At 38.5% G+C, this 24,895-nt stretch overlaps 1 protein-coding gene across 1 annotated transcript in view; it reads right to left on the bottom strand.

Annotated features, from left to right (window-relative positions):
* The window catches only part of LOC134872766 (protein turtle homolog B-like), an 86,847-nt gene that overhangs the window by 20,193 nt on the left and 41,759 nt on the right, over positions 1 to 24,895 (bottom strand). Inside the window, exons 5-17 of the mRNA XM_063896197.1 lie at positions 24,676 to 24,793; positions 18,816 to 18,957; positions 16,345 to 16,490; positions 13,186 to 13,328; positions 12,632 to 12,772; positions 12,389 to 12,505; positions 11,735 to 11,885; positions 10,886 to 10,997; positions 9,714 to 9,889; positions 8,473 to 8,699; positions 5,217 to 5,301; positions 3,087 to 3,251; positions 2,459 to 2,504 (exon numbers count right to left, since the gene is read on the bottom strand). Coding sequence (XP_063752267.1) covers positions 2,459 to 2,504; positions 3,087 to 3,251; positions 5,217 to 5,301; positions 8,473 to 8,699; positions 9,714 to 9,889; positions 10,886 to 10,997; positions 11,735 to 11,885; positions 12,389 to 12,505; positions 12,632 to 12,772; positions 13,186 to 13,328; positions 16,345 to 16,490; positions 18,816 to 18,957; positions 24,676 to 24,793 — 1,769 coding nt within the window. The remainder of the gene's footprint in view (positions 1 to 2,458; positions 2,505 to 3,086; positions 3,252 to 5,216; positions 5,302 to 8,472; positions 8,700 to 9,713; positions 9,890 to 10,885; positions 10,998 to 11,734; positions 11,886 to 12,388; positions 12,506 to 12,631; positions 12,773 to 13,185; positions 13,329 to 16,344; positions 16,491 to 18,815; positions 18,958 to 24,675; positions 24,794 to 24,895) is intronic.

Here is a 24,895-nt window from a genome sequence, read left to right as displayed (position 1 = left end):
GACTGGACCTCAGTCTACGTCGGCACTCAAATTATCCACACTGTGAATATGGCTGAAATATAAACAAGATTAATAAATGTTTTTAACAATAAAAAAATATCAAGTTATAAAGGGTTGCTAAGTTTTTCATGTTGACCATACTTTAACCAAGTACTTCATATTTTAAATGGAATCAACACCTCAGATAAAAACAACAGTGTTTGAAATATTTTTGTTTCTGTTTTCTTTTCACGTGTCTAAACTTAAGCAGGACTCCCGTACAGTTTATTGCTGTGTGTTGCAGGCCTGGTGGAGACGTCAAAGGTGGCCCTGACCTGGAGGACCTGAACTGAAAAGATATAAATATGTTGTAATAAAGATAATTACATAATAAGTGTTTTTCATTCTTAACAGTCATATTCAATACGATTTCACACAGAGCTTTAGATAACAGTAGACTAGTAGATCAGTTATAGTCCCCTGCAGACCTCTGTAACCATACATATGTGAAGTGTTTGCAATAGCGGTGTGTGGAATTACAAACTTTAAAGCAAACTGCAATACACAGATGTATCAATGCAAGGAAATATAAATAAAAACATCTATAGTAAGAACTCTAACTAGCTACCATCATAATGCATCTTAGCTATTAAAAGTAAAATAAGCAAAAACAAATAAACAATCGTAAGTAACATTATGTGAACATCTAATTACAGGTATACTTTTACATGGTTACAATAGCTTGAAAACAAAATCCAATTTTTAAATGTGCTGCAATTATAAATTGAAATAACTAGGAAGCATTTTAAGATTATGTAACAGAAATGTACATTCCAAGTATTACTGTCATTTCAAGTTAACTTACCTTGAGCTATTTGGGATGGGAGGACGGTGTATGAACCAGGAGCAACAGGAACGCAAGTTAGGTCATGAATGTGTTGGGTTAGCTGCTAAGCAAATTACAGAGCAAAATTGTCTAGCTTGTTTGCCTAATCTAGCTCTTAGCTTTGAGCTAGGTGGGCATGTTTCAGCAGTTGGGTCTACCTCTGTCCGCAATTTTTGGATAAGACCGGATAAGGTGGGAGTTAGGTACTGACATCACTGCCAAAATGAAAACAGCCGGTATCAGCTTGACAGGGCGGCTATTAACAATTATATAATCACATCAACAAATTTCAGATAAAACATATCACTATGAAGCTCCCCTGATTCTAAAAAAACCAAACAGCCTTTGACCAACTGTATGAATGAACACAATCATCATAATCACAGCAGCATCCACCCTAATAATCTATAACCCTAAGCCTTAAAATATTTAAAAACAGGTGAATTACAGTTTAGGCCAAAATGATTAGCCCCCCTTATGAAATTAGACAAAACTGTTGATTTCTCCATGGAAATGACCATTAACAACAAGTGTTTATAGTGTTGTTTCCAAAATAACAAAGAAAAAATGTCCACTAAGTTTGATTAGGATATTCTATTGAAACACCTTCAGGAACTGTTGGATCAATTTCGATGTATGCTTTGGGTTATTGTCTTGTTGGAAGACCCAGCGACAACCTAAGACTATGAGCAGATTTCAGCATATTATCCCTCAAAATTTCAACATAATTTTCTTTTTTCATAATGCCATGAGCTCAAGACTGATTTCCTTTGTCTTTGGCAAGGTGAGTAAAAGTAGTCCCTCTCAATAATGTGTTCAAGTGCCCTGTTCCTTGGAGTCCTTTTATGCTGATTGAATGCTCAGCTGTTGTTATGAAGCCAATTGACTGCAAAGGTGTGCTTTGAAAGCTGATTGGTTAATTAGGTGTGTTTTGAAAGCAACAATTCACATGGGGGGGGTAATATTATTGACCACCCCATCATGGGGGCTAATATTTTTGACCACCTCATTGTTCAATTTATTTGATATAAAGCAAGCCTCAAAATGTATTTTATATTCCAAAATGTCAACTGTATATAAAAATTCACCGCAGTTGACATGAATGGGGAAATTAGCTACATGGAGCTGCTGTAAAGTTCACATCGGGGTATGTAAAGGTTGAGTGCCTCCCTATATAAGCCAGCCTCCAGTTGTGTATGTTTATCCTTCACATTCAGAGGTAAATTTACTAAGGTCATGTCATTATAACTTAAGCTAACAGAGCTTAATTTGACATTTCGATTAATTTTAAGTAGGTGTTGGAGTGTATTTTGTGAAATTGAAACATATCACTTTTATTACTTAGGGTGAGCAGCATTGTTAAATTCATCCATTCCTTTGTCAGTCCTTCCAACCATAACACACAAAGGTTGCTGTTTGCTGCATGCAATGTCACATAGAAGTACTTGCTTTGTTGACTACAATTATTTTTGGTAGACATACAACTACACTTCTGATCAGGGATCAAATGAATGCTGAATGCTCTGCTGTTTGATTATGGGTTGGCTGTAGATCACTGTGTATTGCAGTGAAGCGATGTTGTGTGCTACTTACGGAGTTTCCATGCTTTTTCTGCAGTGCGTTATGGATAGAGGGGGGTCTGGAAGGGATGGGAGAAAGAGAGATAAGGAAGGTGAATTTTTGGTATATTAATCACAAATTAGTATGTCACTCATCTTTTAGAGGTATTCTTTAAGAACTGTAACAAACTTACCAACTTGGAAACAGATTTTTCATGAGGTGCGGGGACTCATTTTCAAAGTCCCCGCACCTCATATTTATAATGATAAACAACACTGATCAAAGAAGATTGGACAAAGGTTTATGGAAACTTGGAATTTCCAAAGATGACATCACAGTAGCTGCTGCTGCTGCTGCTGCTGCATTTGTAATAGAGTAACATAATAATAACTAAATGGAAAAGAGACTGATTAAAGCTATGGTCTCTTTTTGAAATGTCATCAGTCCACTTTTAGCTTTCATTTTAATTCCAGCATTAACTTTTTATTGATGTTTCCTACTGTATCATGTAACTGAAGCTGAGACTCAGATAGAGCAGCATGAGGTGCAGTGCATAAATCACTTAGGTAGAATCTTTTTTATTTTTGATCGTTTAATTGCCCCCTAAAAATGATTGGGAGTGATTGTGATGGTAGCCATTATTTTCCAGGACTTCACTCACCTCTTTTCCTCTTCATCTTCCTCCTACGCTGCTTGTTGACGAAGCAGGCAGCCATAGTGCTGAAGAGGACAGCTGCTGCCAGGAAACAGATGGTTGCCACAATGCCTGCCACCACAGGCCGCGCCAGTCCACGTTCCTCCACCATCTCTGGAGGAGGAAAGAAGTCTGCAGGGGGAGGAGGGGGAGAGTCAGGGATGCAAAACTGGGTAAAGTCACAGTGTGGCTACAGAATGAAAACGATGCAACAACGAAGGGAACGACAGCTGCAGAGTGTACACACACTTGGCCTACCCAGAGGTATGAGGACATGTTAATGATAGCTACATTTTGATTGCATGACTGGCACTGTACAACCATCCCACAAGTAATATTGCCAGCTCTAAGCAGGTATAGATAGCAGTAGCTGATGTGTTGCGTTTTCTGGGGCTTTTATTTTGAAAAACAAGCCTAAACCTGAATCTTTCTGTTACTTTACAGTTTTACTATAGGCGCTTTTATTTGAAAAACAGGTCCTTTCTAAAGCATCCTGGGGGAGGCGTTTACTTAACTGGCTTTCATTTCGAGAAACAAACAAAATTTGATTTTTCTGTATGTGGCAGTAGATGAAGAGTTTGAAGAAATACTTAGGATGCCGAATTGTAAACTTTATGTGGCAGAGAATAAAGGAAACAAGGTAAAACTTGACTTACCGCACAATACTTTTTTAAAATATATTTTTTAAATAATAATAATAATAATAATAATAATAATAATAATTATTATTATTATTATTATTATTATTATTATTATTATTATTATTATTATTATTATTATTATTATTATTATTATTATTATTATTATCATTATTGCCAACATTCATTTTCTGGCTCTGATAATGGGAGGTTATTTACTCTAGATAACTAATCCGACATGATTCCACTGAAAAACAGCACACTGTTCCCTCAAGAACCTACTGTTCTCTGATTAGGAAGCTTTTCAAATATGGCTGAATCAGGCTGTTTTTGGGGGTATGCATTAGAGATTATTTTCTCTTTCTCTTCCTTCCAAACCAAAAAAAAAAAGACACCCTGTGCTATAATCTGTAGGCTTTGAAGGGCCTTTTGAAAGAAAAGTCCTTCCATATCCAATAAGATGCTATCTGACCTTTGAAACTGTGTGTGCTTTTAAAATAAACATTTCTGCAAGCAATAAACCATGACGACGAAGCAGAAAGTCAACTTTCTTCCAAAACTATCTGCATAGAGATCTCACAGTGAAAGCTGCAGTAAGTACATGTGCACTATAATGCCTGTTTGATACTTCTGTATGTTGTTATCCACTGAGATTACTGTGAGGGATCAAAGGTATTGTACTTATTTGGACATACTATGACAACATCGAAAATGGAAATGAAAGCATGTTTGTTTCTTTCATTTTTTGGTTTTTGTTAGACTAAATATTAAATTAAGATACAATTGTGTTATATGCAACGACAAAGTAGTCAAATTAGTTCAAGAGCAACAGAGAAATGAGCAGCAGCTTCTGATATTGCATTAATCTCCAGCTTTACCAGTAGGGGGCAGCAAAGTTCTTCCACTGCAAACCTTCTTCATTATAAATGCTACCAACAGCTGCTCTTATCAAATTATGTGTACCCAGTGACCTCTGCAGGGGAGTGACATCACGTTTCAGGGGTTTCATTTCAGATTTAAAACCGCCTCTAATTATAAGGACCGAGAAAAGACAGACTTTGATTTCTCTTTTTATTTCAGATTTATTTTTGCAGAAAGCAGCCCAGTACAATCCCGTGAGGCAGACACAAGGATGATGTCATACTTTTAAAGGATGGTAGAAAGGAGTGTGCATGTAAAGAGAGCTTGTGTTAATAGTGCTGAGTGGGAAAAATGTAAAGTTGGAGTTGCTGAGTGTGCAATACATCTACCGCCTCTAGTCAGATCAGGACTGCAAAGATGGCCTGAGGTTAGAGATGCATGCTACTGCCAGAGGTGGTTGGTTTGAATCAAGCAGTTTAATGTCGACCTGCCCTTCCTTCTCTCAGTTACATATTTTGTTTACATGCATATACTGTATAATCTTGTTTTTTATATATGTGTATTCCATATATATGCAACATGTGTTGAAATGTCTCACCTGTGCTGGACACACCTACTACGTTACTCGGCTCGCTGATGATGTCATCCATGACTGCCATCACACGGAACTCGTACCAAGCCTCCTGAGAGCAGGAGAACAGAAAGAGAGAGAGGTCATTCCAGGGGTAGAGTCATGTGGTGTCAGTCACGTTTCATTCTGTTAGTGTCTCAGCTGATAGACAAGGCTTTGGAGATCACTCACTGACTGATACCATTTCGTTAACATCTAAAATAAAAAATCATTGGTCCTACATGTATGTCACAATGGACACTACAAGTTTTGCATTGCAAACTTTGGTAGGATTTAGGTTTTTATTTAATCCATTAATTATACAAAAAAAAAAAAAAGATCAGTTTAATAAGCACTAAAGGAAATCAAGGATAACTCCTGAAGCTATGTCATAGTGATCAGGGTTATCTTTGATTTGATTTGACACTAATATTCTGTGTCTCAATTCGGACACTTCATTTATTACACTGCATGTCGTACGCTACGAACACATGTACAGTTTGTACATTTTGACCATGTAATGTTTCAAATCAGTTGCAACACCAACCAACCCAACAAATCGCACACCGCTGCTGTGCCCTCACTGGAAGTGACACTGCAGTTAGCTAGCTAGCATTATTAATGTTTGCAGTAACAAATCATTACAGACTGCTTAATTAACCTTATAAAGTTACAGTTTTTTGACACCAATAAATAAAAAACCCATGTACTGTATAACTTCTGTTTGTATAGTTCTGTGTTCACTGCATGGATGTATAATGAGAAACAGCACAGAAATAACAGAAAAACGGCACTAGGACTAGGGTTTTGGAATTATCAGGCAGGAACTGTTAGAAAGGCTTTCAAAGTTCTGCCTTACGGTCTTACTTTCACACAAGTCACTTGACTCCTTCATTCACCTGCTCACCTGCTTCTCATCAGCCCTGCAGTATTTTCACCTGCTCATATCAACCTTCTCCTTGACAGATTGACAGTGTTGCGCAGGCCTGTGCTTTCCAGCCTTCTGAACGTCTGCCCAATCTATGTCTACATTTTGTTGCCTGTTCCTGACCTGCTCCCCTGCATGCCCCTCCTGGATTTGTTTGACTGTTTTCAATCTGTTTGCTGTCTATCCATCTGGGTTTGAATCTTTCAATAATTTTGCATCATGTGAAAGTAGAAACAAGCATTATGAAGCTTGACCCGTCATCAGAATATCAAACACCTGCTGCTTTGCCTAATTTTTACTAATAGAAACTCAAAAGATGTTTGAAACTTTAATATCTGTAAACATCAAACTAAGAGAAGTATCAGTGATTTGGTGTTCCAATTTAAAATCATTTCAGGTATGAGATATATTGTAAGGGGGAGCAGAAGATTAAAAAGAAAAGTCTCCATAGAAAATAAAAGAGAGCAGTTGCACTGATTTCTTCAAATAGCCTATTGCGTCTCAAATTGATAAATCACCTATGAGTAAGTCATGATAAAACAACAGATTAAGCCTTTTAGAACCTCTTTCATTTTGCTGGTGTTGGCTGCGCTCCACAGTGCAGGTCAGCTACAGAACAGCAGCTGTGGAGCTGGCACGGATCCAGTCGGTGTCTTGCTCAAGACTGAGTTTTGAATTTAAAAGGTACCTAACAAAGCACCACCTAGACGCAGACAACCAAACAGAGCGTCCCTCTGGCCAAATTACCTCATCTGATGCAGTAAGAGATTTAGAGCTAAAAAGTTAAGCAAGCGAGGTGCTTTGTGTGTGTGCTGAGAGAGCTGGAGAGACTGAGTGGGTGTTGGCTGTGCAATGGAAGGAGAGATAAAAGCATCTGCATGGAGCCGACAGTGGTAGTTGGAGAAAAAAAAAAAGCTCAAACATTATATGGACAGAGATTAGCTGACATAAGCAAAGATGTGAAATGCATAAAAAGCAGTAATGTGTCTCATAAATCCGTAAGGATATATTGATTTTTTCTCTGCTGTAGTGAATTCACTGTCATCCAAAAAGCGTATTGTATACATTATTCATATTTTTACAGTGTATTACATTGCCTCTGACTCCATGTTCCAGATGCTATTCTCTCCTCTCTGCAGAAGTAAAAGCATGTGTGTGTTTTTCAGGTTTAACAATGTGTTGTGGCAAGAAGAAAAAATGCCACAAAGTAAAACACAGATGTCAGAAAGAGAGTCAAGTCGGCGTGTGCACACCTGCAATGTTACTATGACAACTACCTTCTTAAATCATCAAATTTTATTCCCTTCCAAGGATATTCCAGGACCAAATCACACAAATTTAAGGATCCAACACGGTATAATTTGAGACACGGATCAAGTTGCTACAATTAAAAACACCAAGAAGTTTTACAATGAAACCTCACAGACATCAATTTAAAAGAGACGCTTTAATGTTTAAACACTTGTGGCTAGTTTATAGTGAATTACAAAGCAGTGAAATTAAATGATGGAACATTTAATCTGAGAAAACTAATTATAACTACCACAAATACTATTGGCGGCAACTTTCTTTTCTGGATGTTTATTTAAAGGGATATTCTGGAATGCTAGAACCCTGGACTCATTTTCATGATTTTATTATACTATACTGGTCTTGGATTATTATAACTCACATTTAAGGAAACGTGTCTCAACAACCTGTAGTGCAGCAAGCAGCACAGCTTTCTTACAGTGTCAGCAGTCGTTTGCCAATCTGCTAACAAAACAGCAAGCATAGTTAGCCAAGCTTTTTCAGGTGGTGTGTTTATAATCTTGTTTATTTGAAAGACTTGCTCATGCTGCTTGCAACTATACTTTCTTTTGCCTTATTTCATCAGAAAAACACCTGCAATTTCTTATTATAATGTATATCAAGCTCTTATATCAAAATATAAAGAAAATTAAAAATCAAATGTGTTCTTTTAATAGAACTTATGCTGGGGTGTTGACAATTTTTTGATAAATATTGTACTCTTAACACTTATTTTTTATTGTGAAATGCTTTGAAGTAACAGCCATGTTCTGACTAAGATGATAATAGAATAATAGACATAGTAGAAGTTCTAAAAATATATGTCTTACACATTAAAAAGTAAAATCAGGTAATAGCTGTAGTCAGAATTTTAATCAGGATTTTAATCTCTCTTTTCAGTTGTGTTTAACTTAACTTAGATTCTGCATATTGAAAGATACAATTAACCTCCACCGCAGGCCAGACATCCCTTCAGATGAACGTCTTCTTTAACACTCTGTCTACAGTCCATGTCCGGTCTGTTACCTGGATGAGGTCTCGGGCGAGCAGGTCCGTCTCCCCTGCCGGAATGCTGTCGTCCAAGACCTCCCATCGCTCCCCCAGTCGGAACTCCATGACATAATGCTGGATCGGTGCTGTATGATTGGCAGGCAGGATCCAGGTGAGCAGAACTCCCTGCTGCGTGCGATTGGCTGTGAGGCACCGTGGTGGGGTAAGCAGCACCAATGGTTCAGGGGTACTTATAGGAAATACTGAAAGAGCACAAAAGTGTCTGTGAGCAACTCAGTTATGTATTCAGTGTACTGTTCACCAGCATGATACCAGTGAATCATCCTCCTTTACACTTTGACACTGACATGTATGACAACTACAGTGTGAAGTGATTAAGCTTTTATATCAAATGCATCTCTAACATATTCACATGTACATTCACATACATCTTGTACATTACTTAGTCTCTGAATCCTTACATTCTTGCATCCTGAGAGTCCATTTCTGGCCTGCATGATGCTATCTTATAATCAGCCCCTGTCTCAATGCTTTGTCTTCTTTCGTTCTACTTCTTGGCTGACACAGAAGGTGATAAAGCGTGAATATTAATCATAAATTAGTATGTCACTCGTCTTTCAAGTGACAGCTTTATTTCGACCTAGTACATTTCCTTTTGCCCACTGCTATGAGTAATGCAGAGTGATTCAACAAAGTCTTGTTTAAAAGATGTAATATGAAGCATTTCCCTCAAAAGACAGTGTACAGTATAGACCCCTGTCAATTATTCTTGATACCCCGAAGGCCTCTGTCTGGCTCTCCCCTTTTCTTCTTATTGAGCATTTTGGTCATTTCTGGGCATCAAAAAAAGAGGCTTTGCGGTTTTTAACCTCTTGCTTTTTTTAAGCCATAACCTTGTATTTCTACACTTTTTTTTCTTTACTGGCGTCAGTTGAAACTGTGCACTCTACATATATAATCAGAACATTAAATAAAAATATTCCATGGTGTTTTCCAATGTAATATTGAAAAACGAATGCATTTTTTGGCAAAGCTTATATTGTGAGATGTGGACTGGGAATTGATGTGACTGGATTTGATCCTACATGATGAGAGCGTGCTTAGCAAAGGTCTGTTATACTGCAGTCTGCTTCACAAAAATAACAGACCTCAGAATGTCAAAATTATCAGATTTGATCATTAATAAAGCTGCACAATTAATCATTTTATCCCTTTGATTGAGTCTAACAGCCGTAGATATTTATAAGTATCCTCACCTAGTGTGTTCACAGTGACAACCTCGCTGAAAGGGCCTGTGCCAAGCTTGTTTTGGGCCAGAACGCTGAACTGGTATATTGTCTCTGGCTCCAAGCCGGGCACCACCAACCAGTCTTGGCCTCCAGGCACGGGTATGGAGAGCCAGTCATGTGGACCTAAACGCTCCCTCTTCAGCCTGAACGACGCGAGTCAGGAGAGGTGAGCGGACAGACAGAAAGGATTTGAAAAAAACATAGTGGGGATACTTCTCTTTTTTCTTAAGGACTGAGGAAAAAGTTGACTTAAATTTGATGTCTGTACATCGATGCAATATAAATGAAGTTAGCTAAATCATTTCAGATACATTTCTAGTTCCATCATTGCAGACACAAAATTGATTATTTCTTGAATGAATTGTTTTCACTTCATTCTCATCTTGACTTTCACTTGATGGTATTAAGCCCATGCTGCGCTCAGCTTTGCGGATTGCTGTTTGCCCATGCCATACATTCAGCGCTGACTGACTTCACCAGATAAAGCAGAAAACTGTAACATGCAGCTACAACACTCCTACTGTTTATCCCTGATGTGATTATAAAGCAGAGCCTATATTTAAGTAGTTTTGATGTTGCAGGAAACATTTGTCATGCAACAAATCCCTAACTGAGATTTTTCATTTAAGCAACATGGCTTCTATAGTACTGTGTGAAGCAGAATAATTACATGTAATAATTAAGTTATCAGTAAAATGTGTTTTTTGCCCATTTTTTTTTGTCAAATACTGACTTCCTTAATATTATATAGGTTGTATTTGTTTACCCTATATGATACAGCTGCAAAGAGCTTACTGAGACTAAAGTCGGCCTACATTTAAATGAGTATTGTTAATTTAAGACAGCGGCAGTAGCAGTAGCACAAGCGGCGGCAGCGGCAGCAGCAGCAGCAGCAGGAAAGACAATTTTGGGTCATGTTCAGGTTTGTTGCAACTGTCTTTATGCGTTCCTGCAGAAAATCCAAGATTAGAGATGAAAACTCACTGAACCTCGATCTCCTTGTATTTCGATCTCAACGTTTTAACAACTGTTCTGAACACAACCCTGGAAAAAGACATTTTCAGAAACAACAAAGGAAGTTTTGGAAGAAAAAGAAGCAGGAAGCAAAGCATGCTGGAATGACTCACACATGGCCATACCAGACTGAGAACGTCTGCTGGAAGCCTCCGTCATATCCCACCTCCCAGGACACATTGGCCCAGGTTGAGGATGCCACCACATGGATGCTGGTGGGGGCGTGGGGGCTTGTGCCTGCGGAGAGGGGAAGCAGTGAGGATGTGTAGTTAAAATGGCAAATTAGTCACAAAGTAGTCTTGCTGTGTTCCATTACATGTAATTTACTTGAGTGATGGAACAAGCCAGCAAACCAATGTAGACTCATCAAGCTTTTTCTCTTGTAAAAATGAAATGTATCAATTGAAAACGCTAGCAAGAAGAAAGCATGCATCAATCCTTTTTCTTGGTAAAGATTTTAAGCCAAGCAATCAGAATTTGGCTAGCTTGTCTGATCATAAAAGTCAAATCTGATCATACATGAAAGTCAAGAATACCTTGTTTCATCTGTAGCTTTAGCCTTAATTTCAGTAGGTAGCTATATTCAAGTCCCTTTAACATGATTTTTTTTTTTGAAAATAAGTCAATTTGAAGCATTAAAAAGTCAACCAGACGATTGCTTGTTGAACCGCTAGCTAGCTCATTAGGCTAATGTTAACAGATGCAAGCATGTTTTCATTTACTGGCTAGAAGTCAAATGTTGCTTTTGCCTCCTTTTTCTGAAGTCAACGATACATTGGGTAGAAAATGTACACTGTGTTAAACGTGCCATGCTAGAATGTAACAGGCAGGCATAACAACAGTAACTCAGTGGGGGGGATTTGGTGAACTGTCAATTACTCTACTACTCTAGAGAAGATTCTCATGTAATGCATGTAATATGTGTAGGTTTATATATGTAAATGTGTTTGTGAAGTTGTGTATATGTTGGGTACCTATTACTTGGACGTGCGTGCTGGCAGTGATGCTCGTGGCAACGTTGGTGGCGACACACTCCCATTCCCCATGGTCCTCCTTGGTGAGTGACTTGAACTGTAAGCTGCCCCGGGGCAGAACATTGTGCTTGCTTTTACTAGGCTTGCCTACCTGCAGTCCACCCATCCAAGGTGAGACAAAGTCAGCCAATGAAGTAGAGATGGAGAGAGGGGAGTAAAGGGTTGGTACATGTTACTCACAAGTCACAACTTTAAAATACAGCAAAGAGGGTAATCGGCTGTTCAACAACAAACATCTACAATTGCACATATACCACAAGATAATGGCTTTCAATTTGTATTATAAGTTGAAATTAGACAGAATGATGCATTTCATAATTGCTAATCAGACAGTATTCAATGAGACGGATAAAGCATGCCTCATAATCAAAAAACCAATGGAGGAAAACTAATATCTTCCCCTGATTGCATATTTTATAGACATCATTTAGATGTGATTAAATCAAAATGATATACTGTAGCTTAAGTAAAAGTCAAAGCACCTTCTACAGGCACAGGTTTGAGAAACTTAAAACAAATGATGGGCAAAAACACAGCCTCTCAAAAAATCTAGTTGCCAAATCATATACACAAGCAGGGGGGGAGGTGTCTTACCTTTCTCCATGTGATGTTGGGAAAGGGATCTCCCTCTGCCTCACAGGGGATAACCAGTTCTCTCCCAGCCTCCTGCCTGTACTCCCCTCCGGGAACCACTGAGAATTTAGGAGGCTCCTGTCCAAAGGGAGGCACCAACACAGGTTAGATAAAAAGAATGAGTTGCTTTTGTAAGTTTGTATTGCCTCATGGATGCATCACAGCTGTTTTGCTGTGGGATATGCACACTGGCTCTGGGCGTACCTTTAGCACCAGGGGAGCAGGAGATGACCATCCCAAAGAACCCAGGGCATTGTAAGGCATGCAGGTATAGGTGCCGAGAGAGTCCTCCGTCACCTCTGCCACACGGATGCTCCCATCGTCCATTTGGCTCCAACCAGGGAACTGTGGATGGAGAAGTAATTGAGGATGTGTAAGGAAGAGTAACATTTTTTAACAGACTAATGATAATGATTCCTAACCAACCTGAAACCTCACACTGAAATGTTGAATTTAAGTAAATGTATTACATCAACAGATTTTACATAACTGTATTAGGTTAGCAGAAAGCGATACAAAATAAAATCTTAGGTTGAACTTAATATTATTGCTTTCAACTAACCTTATACAGTTGTGTGAAATCTGTTGTCATAGAACATCTAATTAAAGTCAAAAGGGCAACTGAATATTTCCAAGAGACACACTAAAAACTACAGGAAGTAAAATCACATGGAGCTTTAAAGAAATGATACACTCATTTCCAGTGTAAGGCAGGGTAAAGTGAGCGGAACAAAAGCTGCAGCAGCACATCTGCTCACCTTGTCTATCCGGAGAGGGAGGCCATCTTTCTTCCACTTAACCACAGTTACAGGGGGGTTGGCATCTATAGGACAGCGGATGAAGCCAGGCATTCCAATGGCCACATAGATGACGGATGGCATGTTAACCACACGGGCAGGATCTGGTGGAAAACAAGAAAAAATGTGTTATTTGTAGCTTTGGTAACCTGGTAACTGCTGTAGTTTATGGGAAATGGGCTTATCATCAAATACTAAATTAATTGATTTGGAGTTGAATGTGTGTTTTCCCAAGTAAGGTATCTAATATGAATGAAACTATTTTAACAATTATTTATTGACAGCATTTTATCACACCTGACCGCCTATTCTCAATCAGTCTAATCAGATCCAGTCTCAACCGTTTAACTTGTATGACTATATTATGACTATATTTGCTCCACATTAGTGGCTATCATTTAACTTTTCTCCCCTATATTCCAAGTATCAAATAATTGGGATTCGATATGGTCGAGCCACTTCCTCTAGGCACCGACAAAAAAAGGGATCCCATGTGGCAAAGGAAAGAAGCTACAATTATGAAAAGGAGGGGAAAAAAGAAAAGCTAAAATGTGTCCATCTTAAATCCGGATTTCTGAAGCAGTGAGAGGTGGTTTCTAATGAGGTCAAGGAAGAGAACATCAAAGTAGACACTGGGTAATAAGGAGCAGAAATGATGGGAGTGAAAGGAAGACGGGGGGGAGGGGGGGGGGTTGAGCACCATCAGCAGCTGAGCACAAGCGTGGGAAAGAGGACAGGTGTGAGAGAGAGAGGGAAGGGGATGACGTAAGGTAGAGATGAGCTGCTGAAGGAGAGGAGATGAGGGGGTGAATACAATAGAGCAAGGGGAGGGGATGAAGGGTGACAGAGTGAGTGTATGAATGTGTGATATGATGGGATGGATTAAAACACACAAACACAGAGATCGATTGGCCGCACTGCTGCCACAACAACTTTGTCCCGCAGCTGCTGTCCAACCGAGTCCTGACCGCCAGCCCGGCAGCACTCTGCCACAAAGAGCCCCCCAGAGCAGCGCCGCCACCAGCACCACAGACAGGAATATCAGCCAGGATTCTAAAAATAGCCCTCAGACAGCGCTATCGCTCACGACACACTGGTGCCCACTGCACCATGCTTTAGGGAACTTATTCTCTGGCAAGCATTTCAGGGACAGAGACCGAGGGAGGACAGGGGAGACGGAGGGAGGGAGAGAGGTTTAAACAGAATGAAACAGAAGAGAGAGAAATGGAGTGAAATAAATATTGAGGATTGAGAGAAAAGAAAAGGGAAAAAGGAAAAGATGAGAATAAAAGGAAAGAAAGAGAGAGCAGTCTGCAGTCTGACAGAGAAATCCCTGCTCTCACAGCAATGATGTAATCCCCACTCTCACCCCCCCTTCTCCTCTTACGACTTGTGTTGCCTGCCTCTGTTCGCCCCCCCCCACACACACACACACACACACACATACACACACACACACACACACACACACACACACACACACACACACACACACACACACACACACACACACACACACACACACAGCAGTCTAATAGAGTTATCAAGGAGAGCAAAGGAATGCAAAATGTTGGTTGCCTTGACTACTGCCAGTGGTCGGTCACCAGTCGATGATGCTAAAAAATCTGTCGTCAATTCCAAATAAGAGTCGCCAGAGTGACACATCCACAAGGCGACATCTCTCTACTGATCCCAGTGACTCAGGGAGTGCTTCATGGGAGGAGAAAATAATGAGAAAGCAGAGAGATGAAGGCAGAGGGAGGGAAATAGATGTGCTGCTATACATATATATATATATATATATATATATATAAGTATAATATAAGTACACATGGGAAATGACTGGAGAAAGAAATGGGGACGCTGGGGATAGAGACAGCAAACGTAAAAAAAGTGGAGTTTTTTTAGAACACTAATTGGCTGTGAGGTGGAACAGTGTTTGAAATCCACATTGCAGAGGATGAAAAAGTGTCATTTTTTACCCAAATATGAGAGTTGACGACTATCTATGATTATCCACAGTGTCAGATAACTACCAATTACAGATAAGCCTTTGTTTAAACCATAATCCCTCTGAGCTATGTAAAAAAGGATTAGTCATCTAGAGTACTCTGTGAAAGCTATCATTTGTAAGTCAAGACATTATTTATGTAGAAAGCATACAAGAAGTCTGAAATGCATCTTCAACAGAATGTTTCTGCTATAAGACACATTGATCTATCATGCAATCAATATATCACATGTTTACCAATCTTTACAGTTGTCTTTTTCTTTTTTTTCATAAAAAAATATATTTATATACAGTATATAAAGAACATATAACACAACATTATACTGCAGCAGCTTTTCACAATATTCTTTAACAAATATCCTTTTCATTAACCCATTAATGACCAAAAAGGTTACAAATACAAAATAAGTCCATAAGACATAAGAAAAAAAGAATGATACTTAAACAAATTAAAACAATGTTGTTGGTTTTCTTCAGGAATACTCTTCATGGAGCTTATTTCAAAGCATACTTTCTTTTTTGTTGAAGATCATTTTTGGGCCACCAGTGTGTTTATTGGAGAGATATTTGAAAGGGGGAAACAGAGGGAATGAAAAGCTTGAATGGTCCCCAGGTTCGAATCTGACCCGGGGACATCCACAGCAAGAATTGAGCCCCAGAAAGAACATGGGCTGCCAGCTGTACTAAGTGAGCTAATGTGTTGTGTTGCCCAATGAAAGCTACCTTTACCTAGAACATGTGTAACATCAGCCAGACTGGTGAAGACGGTTGGTATGCTGCTGTTCACTCAGATGCTCAGCAGCTGCTGACAGAGCAGCAGCAGTAATAGTAGAATGATAATGACAGGTGGGTGGGCGGAGGTGGTAGTCAATGTGGACTAAACAGACTGAACCACAGTTCATGTGATCCATGTTCTTGCATTGGACAACATCTAAATCATTACACGCTGTTCCTTTCTGAGCATCTATCAAGATAAGCCCTTGCATTTAGGTAATAATAGTAGACTTATGTGTGTGGTTTTGACCAAAACAATCCAAAAGGAACCAGGACAGACTCTAAAGTTTAGCACAGTGAATCAAAAGTCAGAGAGTACATTAAAGCAAACTCACATTGCACTGTTAGGAAGGCATAGGCAGTTGGTGGTCGGCCCAGGCTGTTGCTAGGAGCACAGGTATATTTGCCAGCATCCTCAGGTTTGACTTGGGCAATGATGAGGGAACCGTCAATGAGAATACTGACTCTGCGCTTTAAGTCACTGCGAAAAATTAAGAAAGGGGAAAAATAAGTGTTAAGAATAAGTGTGTTTTATCTGATTGTAATCTATCAGTGTGGAGAAAAAACATTTAACAAACATTCAAGTAAAATTCCTAAAAAGACTTCCACTCAGAAGCTTCGGTTTTGTGTGATTAATCCTTCCCAATACTTAACACAATTTGAACATACATTTTCAGAATGAAGTGGGAATATTAATGGATGGATGCACGCGTATACTGTCACTGATGTATGGTTAAATGCTTCTAAGAAAATGGGGACTGTGTAGTTGTTCAGAGAAACATGTTCCTGTCCTTGGTGCACATGTTTGGTGGGTAAAAAAGTTTTTAGTTCAACTAATTAAAACATTTAGAGTAATGGTAATCTATATTTTGATAGCTTGAGCCAATGAAAAATAAAGAAGTGGTTTTGGCCCTGGAAACTATTTTATATGACTTGGCACAAAGTCTATTTTTGTAATTAAAGGAAGTCAATACCATTCTGTTAACTCCTGTATTTAATCCAATCAAAAATATAGACGTTATCATACAATTTTTAATCATTTGAGAAATACAATTTAATGTAAATTGAAACTTAAGGATTTAGTTGAGTTCCAGACACTACTAGTTATATTCAGGTGAAAAAGCAAAGCATTACCAGAACATTTTCAAAAAGTGTTTGTTTTTAGTTCAGAGGATACGGAAATTTTAAGCATCAGTATGCACGGACTACTTTAAAGCAGATGTGTATTTCAGTGGTTGGTGTCAAACTGTGGAATTGTCTACAGAATGATTTAAAGGGTTGTATAAATATTTTTCAGTTAAAGAAAATGTATAAAAAAAGAGAAGCTAAACTTTAGTAAGTAACTATAATTGACAGACCATCTACTTTGATTGTTTACTTATGTGTTGAGTAAGGGGCAGGCAAAATAAGATGTATTCTTCTCCCTGCTCCCTTTCGCTCATGGAACGTGTAAAGAGTTGTGTTTTTGAATGTGAATTGATTTTCTTTTCTTTTTTTTTCTTACGTTGTGCTTTATCATGAGCGGAACAAATAAAAATGAAATGAAATAAATGATCCCTGATGGAGACACCTCATCGCTTCCATTTAATCACTGTTGTGATGTCACTATAGGAGTAGCAGTATCTGCTTATTAAATACAAATATTGTAAAAGCAACATGTGAAGTCAGAGATCATTTCCAAATTGGTCACTAGTGTCTTTTAGAAGGGTTTTGCATGTAAAAAAAATGCAAAGAGCTGTTAATGCTGCTTTGAATAAAACATGAGAGAAATACATTTGTTGGCCAAATGGCAATATTGTTCAAACCAACACCATTACAATCATTAAAAAAGGTTCTTGAATCTACATTGCCTGCCTTGTCAGTGTTGCAAGCAAGACGCATTTTGATCATGGTAACTCAAACATTGCAAATGTGTGAATATACATCCCCTAGTCAATAAAAAAAACTGCCTAAAGGAATGTTCTCACGAGAAAGAAAGGAACAAATCCCAGAAACATTTTTCTACACTATGTTGAAGTAAATACTTTGTTGGCCTTAAGCCACAAGACCTGACAGATTCTAAGCTGCTGCAGTGCAACAACCTGCAGGTAATGTTAATTTTGTGTATATATTTGCTGAATTATTAAAAGGCACATAATATTATTTTTCGACTGTGTTGTTTAGACTTCTGTAGCACACGAGAAGCAAACACTGTATCCTGATTACAAAAAGTGATCAGAATTATCATCAAAATATGCTTCAAACTGGCACTTATATACTTTAATTACTTTACCTTTCATGAATGTTAAAATCAAATGCTTTTTGCTGCACACACATTGCAGAGCCTGTGGTGTGTTTTTACAGCAGCGCAGCATGCTAAAAGGCTGTGTGCAGGTGAATAAAGATCAGCAGGTGTAGAGATTATTCAACACACTCAGTCCGCCACATCATTGGATCTGAAACAGCAGAGCTAATCACAGCTAACGTGATAACAACAGCTCAGCAAACTAAAAGCTTTACCTCAGGAAATGTGTGGATTTTTTCAAAGCATTAAAATGATTTACTGACATTAAAAACATCTGATTACCAAATTGAAATAGCTTTCAACATTCAATAAATAAAAACATTTAAAATATCCAAGTAATTAATTCATTCATTTATAAAAACAATAATATTGTTTTAACATTGAATATTTAAAAATACTTTTTTAGTGTGTGTTCCTTTCTGCAGACTGTTTGCAGACCACAATAACACATGACTCTGGGAAGCGGCTGCTGAACATGTGAGGTGATATGGCAGACAATAATGACACGGATCATAACTTTACTTCTTGAAGAAGACGTTGTCCTCCTCCCAGAACCAGGTGTAGGTCAGGTTACGAGGGTAGGCCTCCGCCTGGCAGGTGAAGAAGGCGTCCTGGGAGATGTTCACTGTAATGTTCTCTGGTGGGGACACGATGAAGGGAGGGCCTGATTCGGGAAAACCCAGAAGCAATTGTCAAAAAAAGGGTTTAAAAAAAACAACAAAATTAAAACCAAATATTTTCTTTTTGCTGGGACAATTGAAATTTGAAAAATAAATAAAAAAGGGGCTGTCACTTTCATTTCAAATTCAACTACTTTGGTTAAAACATTACAAGACAATATTACAATTAATAAAAAAATGAAATATTCAATTCATAATCATCTTTCAAATTGATTAAACTTTGCTTTTGAATACACAATATGAGAGGAATCTTATCTGTGTTCAGCTTTATATTCTGCTATCTACAATAGCTTCCTGTCCACATGGGGAACATAGGACGGTGTGACATTCACAAAGACGTCCCACAGATACAGCCTGACCCCTCTCAGTGGGAAAGCTCCACTCATCCCCATCACACCCACTGCAGACACAACACAGTGATTAGTTACTTACTGGGCAGGGGTCATGTGGCCATGTGCACATAATACACAGACACACAGAATCAACACCGCTCTGCATTCTGTTAAGTGTCACTGCAGCCTCCAGAGTCATATCAAAGACTTATTTTGCACTCAGTAAAGGATTATGAGAATTATTGAGTGATCCTCGCTGTGCCAGACGGATCATCCTCCTTGCACGTACGGATACTGTATATTTATACTCTGATGCTGGATTTGAAGATATTTCCTAGCTGTGACCATAAATACATCCATAAGCATGCCGAGTTTGAAAAGCAGCCTTTTTTAGGTTCATATAATTTCAGCTTCTTAGCACACAATAGGTGTCTGGAGTGAGTGAGCAGATGTGTCAATACCACCCGAAATATTACACATGAACATAGCTTAGGATAATTGAGCTGTTGCTAGTGAAAGATTAACTAAATTTGATCCTGTCAGTTCTGCTTTCTAATATGTGGATTTGTTATTTGAATCCAAAGATTTTCAGCAAAACAGATGAAAGTGGCATTCACTTTAAAGTCCATACAAAACATAACAATGCCAAATGAATGTTAAGTGAGACTGAAAGTTAAGGGGCCAAATACCAAAGAGATCTTTTTCTGCCCCCTCAGTTGGCTGATGAATAAAAATATTTGAGTTCAGCAGTTCAACTTCACTGCTCCAGGAGCAGATGAGATGACTTCAGTAAAGGAAATTAGCTAACATTCAGGGACTGTGTGTTTTCCTTAATTAGACCAATTAAGTGAAAAACATGGTGTGCACTGACAGTACAATACTCAAAAAACATTTTCATACTCAACCTCTATTACAGTATATCTCTCTGTCTGATTGTACCAAATACCTCTTATTTTAAGTGCTTGTCTCTGGATTTAAATATTTCAGACACTTTCATTTACACTGTTGGCTGGCAGTGAACCATTATGAACCTACCTGTTCATGACTAAAACTAAACACATTCCAATCCTTGAGCAAGGACCTGAGCCAGCTGTTGGAGTTTGAGAATGTTGAAGTATCTGCTGGATGTTACTATCAGTTGCCATGCATAAATTCAAAAACGGTCTAATTCCTGAAGTTGAGAAAGGAAGGCATCTCTATGTCAAATGAGGGACAGATGTGGGCCAATAGTAAACAGTTGTAGTTAAAATAGTATCCATAAAAACAGCATTTCCATCTTGAAAAAGAAAAACTGTCAGCTAAAGAACAGAGCAGTACGCTGTCAGTAACTTTGCTCTTCTCCTTAAAAACACTGAATACTAGTCAGAATGTCAAATGAAAATCCTGCAGCCTGCATGAACACTAAGTATTGAGACGGAATTTGTAGGGGCTGGTTAATAATAACCTTCAAATGTCACCCAAGCACGCATTTATCCTCAATATTGCTTCATTACTTTTGGTCCACACAAGGATTGACCCAAAATACGGCCCCCTCACAAACACACACACACACTGACACACTGCTAGCGCCATATGTTAGCACTGATCTGCAGCCCAGGGCCTGATCCTTTAACAGGCACAGCATTTCCATCTGCCAGCCCCTTAGCGGGACGACCAGCACCAGGCCTGCGCTGATAAATGTGTTGATGGTGTCTGAGTTTGTGTGTGTGTGTGTGTGTGTGTGTGTGTGTGTGTGTGTGTGTGTGTGTGTGTGTGTGTGTGTGTGTGTGTGTGTGTGTGTGTGTGTGTGTGTGTGTGTGTGTGTGTATATTTGTACCCAGCTGAGTGCTGGAGATTTGTTGGCACTGTAGTCTCTTAGTTGATCTGCTGCTCAGTGGCTTTCCAAGAGCACTTCTAATAATCCGTCTCTCCCCTGAATTATACAAATCAAACAAGGGCTCTGGCTCGGCCCGTCTGTACCCAGTCACTAAAGGAAATATGTGATCTCTTTGAACGTTTTCACTGCCTGTTCTATGACATAGGAAGCAACTAACATCCAAAAAAACACAAATACTGATGTAGTCTAGCAAAAAATTGATGGAAGCAATGAATACTAAACTACAGAGCTCAGGGTTAGGGTTGGGGTTGAGTGAGTGAGTTAGAGCAGAAGTGGAGACATGGTCATAGAAGAATAACACCAAATGTTTAGATTGGTTTCTTATTACATTGTGTCCTTTGGGCCCAACCTGCCTTTCACAATAAAAGACATAAACATAAGCAGTTATCACTTTAACAGAAAGCTCGATAGAAAGCAACTCAACAAAACAGCGTAAAGTAGCTAGAAAAGACCCGTTGACAGCATGTCTGCTTGTTAATTTTACAGGGTGTTTGTCTATGCCTTTAGCAAAACACTGAGATTGAGGCTTCGAGTTCTTTGGGGTACTAATGGTTGTTCTTTTTACGGTAGCTTTTGCCAGCCTACTTACTAGCAGTTTTTTACTGAATGTCCCAAACAAATCAATATTCTTTTTCAAATATCGGGAGATCTGACAGTGTCACAAACAATGCTAGATAGATGTATTCTTGTCTTGAGTCCATGGCATTTATAAGGAGCGAGCTCTGACTTGTGGTCAAAGGAGCGTAAGTAAAATGTGGAAATAACACATTTTAGTTCCTATACATTTTCACATTTTAAAAAGCTTTTATAGTGAACCAGCAAAATCTGGAAATGTTAGGGTTAGGGTTGTTTTACATCACACTGAAGGGACTTTGAGACCTGGTCAGTCTGTGTCAGCCAGCTTCAGGTCTCATAGTCCAGTCTTGCTAAGTCCTTTTTCTGCTATCTAACTGCCATTTATCATAACATAAGCATGTCTCTGCTTCTGTACTCTGATTTCCATCATTCTTTTAGAATTGCAACAAGCTGGTAATAACTCTGAAAGTGTTTACAGATTCAGAGTTGGAGCCTCAGTTCATCTAAGGTCGGGACCGTCCAGCTGTGTTGATCTGAGGCAGCGCTCTGAACGAGATGACCTGGAATGTTTGCTGCTTCATAATTCATCCAATTGGTGCATCATATCTAAGGTTGCGGCACAGTTACACATTAGTGTTGACTTTCAATTTAGAAAAACTTACAAATAATGACCATTGATGTGTGATGAGGCAGATCTTAGAGAATTAATGTGTTGATTCTGTAGCAGACTGTGAGCTGATAAAGACAGATGCTAGAGTTACTGAAGCTGCCATTACATTTTTTTAGGAGCTGCCAGCTTAAAGCTCTCTCATCATCTGACTTCATTTCTCTGTAGGCCTCTATAAATAATCATCTGCTCAAAAGTTTGAATATAATCGTTACGGTCCATCTAGCGTTAAATGTTCTAAAATGCAGTCGTCCCCAAACTAATTTCAGAGTTGTCTAGTCCCACTAATAAACATACTATTTAAATTCTACTCAGCCTGATGTGATAGCACAACGTCAGAGAAGATGTACTTAGCTAACACATTTTAAATAAAATGAAACTTTTACCATTTCAGTTGTTGCTGTTAAGCCTGTTATTCTAACTCAGTGGAAGTACTATGTCGGTCACCTGGTCAATAACTTTGTTCCAGACGGTGATGCCCTAACTATTCCTCTAGCACCACTATGACTATGACATTTGTTGTTTTGAGGGAAATGCGCCAACAATTATTGTAAAGATTTTTTTTTTTTACATATGTATCTGTTTATAAACAACACACAAGGTGTACCTAAAGTAAATGTTATACCGTTATGCTAAGATGCACATTTAGCTAAAGTTCTGCCACATAGCCTATCATTCATACGACACGATACCTTATTGTGTTGAGTGTCTTTTCCTATAGATTCAATACTTAAAACTAAATATGCTCATTTTCAGCTTCATTTTTTATTTTCTACTGTGACATATTTACATGCTTTAATGTTGCAAAGGTGATTTCTTATCTGGTCCGTTCTTTTGTAATTTTGCAACCACTAAGACAGAGGTTCCCAAAACAAACTTCTTTTGGAGGGAACACAGGGATTTTAGCCTTTGCAGACCATTGACATGCACAAAAACACACTATAGGAAAGGGGAAAACCCAGAAAGCATGATAGGGCCTCTTTGAGAAACTCGATTAAGTAGAAAAACACTGATTTGGGGGCTCACATAGTTCCTGTTGTTGTTGTGGATCAATACAGATCAATGCTGTGTACCCTTGCTGCTGTACAGGTCTGGTCGCCTGCTGTTTACTTTATTGATTAGTTTGAAACAACATTTCTGCTGGATAATAGTGAACCCAAAAATCTGCTCCATCCTTCTTGATTTTAGAAACAACAGTTTTCTTTTTCCTCTCTCTCTATATACTGTTTCACTTCTGAACCTCTCGCTGTAATAATGTTGTTCTTTCTCTTATCTTATCTGCTCTGCTCTTTTCAACAGTACTGGCAGTAATTTCATTTTTACACAAATTGTACTGTAGAAGCCTAAAGCAGATATCTGTGTCTTGTAAATGTGCTTCATATTATTCAAATGTGTTATCTGACCTTAAGCTTTGTTCACGAGCACAGTTTTCCTTTGCAAAGACTATTTTCTCCTTTTGCTCATTAATGACTCTTAAAAGGTACTGGGGGCCTGCCCAAACTTAAACCTGCACATACTCTGCAAGTGGAGGACATTCTTTATAAGGGTTTTCTGAACAATGTCATACTTTTGTATGCATGTGGTAGCTAATAACTTAGAATGACTAATGTCAATAGCTCAACATAAGGACTTTTTCTGCAATAAACTTTACAAATCAGAAATGAATCCATGGAAGGAATAGTGCTGTGCATACATGCTATTGTTACTTAGAGCTAGCTTTGTGTCGTATGATGTTAGGAGCTATTGTTTCTTACTGAAATGCCATGCAAAAGACATTGTCAGCACACGATATTGTAGTCTTAGAAACAAAGAAGAAAGTATAGAACTACACAAAATCCAATATAAGTTAAGATAATGTAAAGAAGACATCAAACAAAAATGTCACAAATGAGCAGACAAGAGCATCATTTCTATAAAACACTAATCTCGCAATGCATCCCTACTCAGCATCCCATTCATACCCACCAAAATAGCTACACTTTGTCGAATCTGTACATTACATACGTTACATCTGTATAATGAACCCTGGCAGCTACAAAAGCCATGAAAGCCAACAGAAAAACTGAAAGTTTAAAGCATCAATTAGTTTGATTGAAGATGTGGCTCAGTGTCAGCTGTTATATATCATGCTGTCTGAGGATGGAAACACATGGGATGATGGATATTATAAAAACTTCCAATGAAATGTTTTAATAGCTGTTTCTCAAATACTCTCTTAATTAAAATAAGTTTGAGCGACACATGTAGCTACCTTGTACTAGCAGCCGTGTGGTGTGAACGACTTCTCCCTGGGGGCTGAAGGCTCGACATGTGTAAGCTCCACGATCCTCGCGAGTGATGGATAGCACCGTCAAACTCCCATCCGACACCTGAACACACACACATTAAAGTACTGAGAGTGCAGGGAAGTAAAAAAAAACAAAACATAAATATAAAATAATAAGTAAGTAACATAATATTTAAAAACATAT

The sequence above is a fragment of the Eleginops maclovinus genome, chromosome 11 (genome assembly GCF_036324505.1).
Source record: "Eleginops maclovinus isolate JMC-PN-2008 ecotype Puerto Natales chromosome 11, JC_Emac_rtc_rv5, whole genome shotgun sequence".
NCBI lineage: Eukaryota > Metazoa > Chordata > Actinopteri > Perciformes > Eleginopidae > Eleginops > Eleginops maclovinus.
The sequence above is the reverse complement of the archived record's forward strand: the minus strand, read 5'-3'. Positions and strand labels throughout refer to the sequence as shown.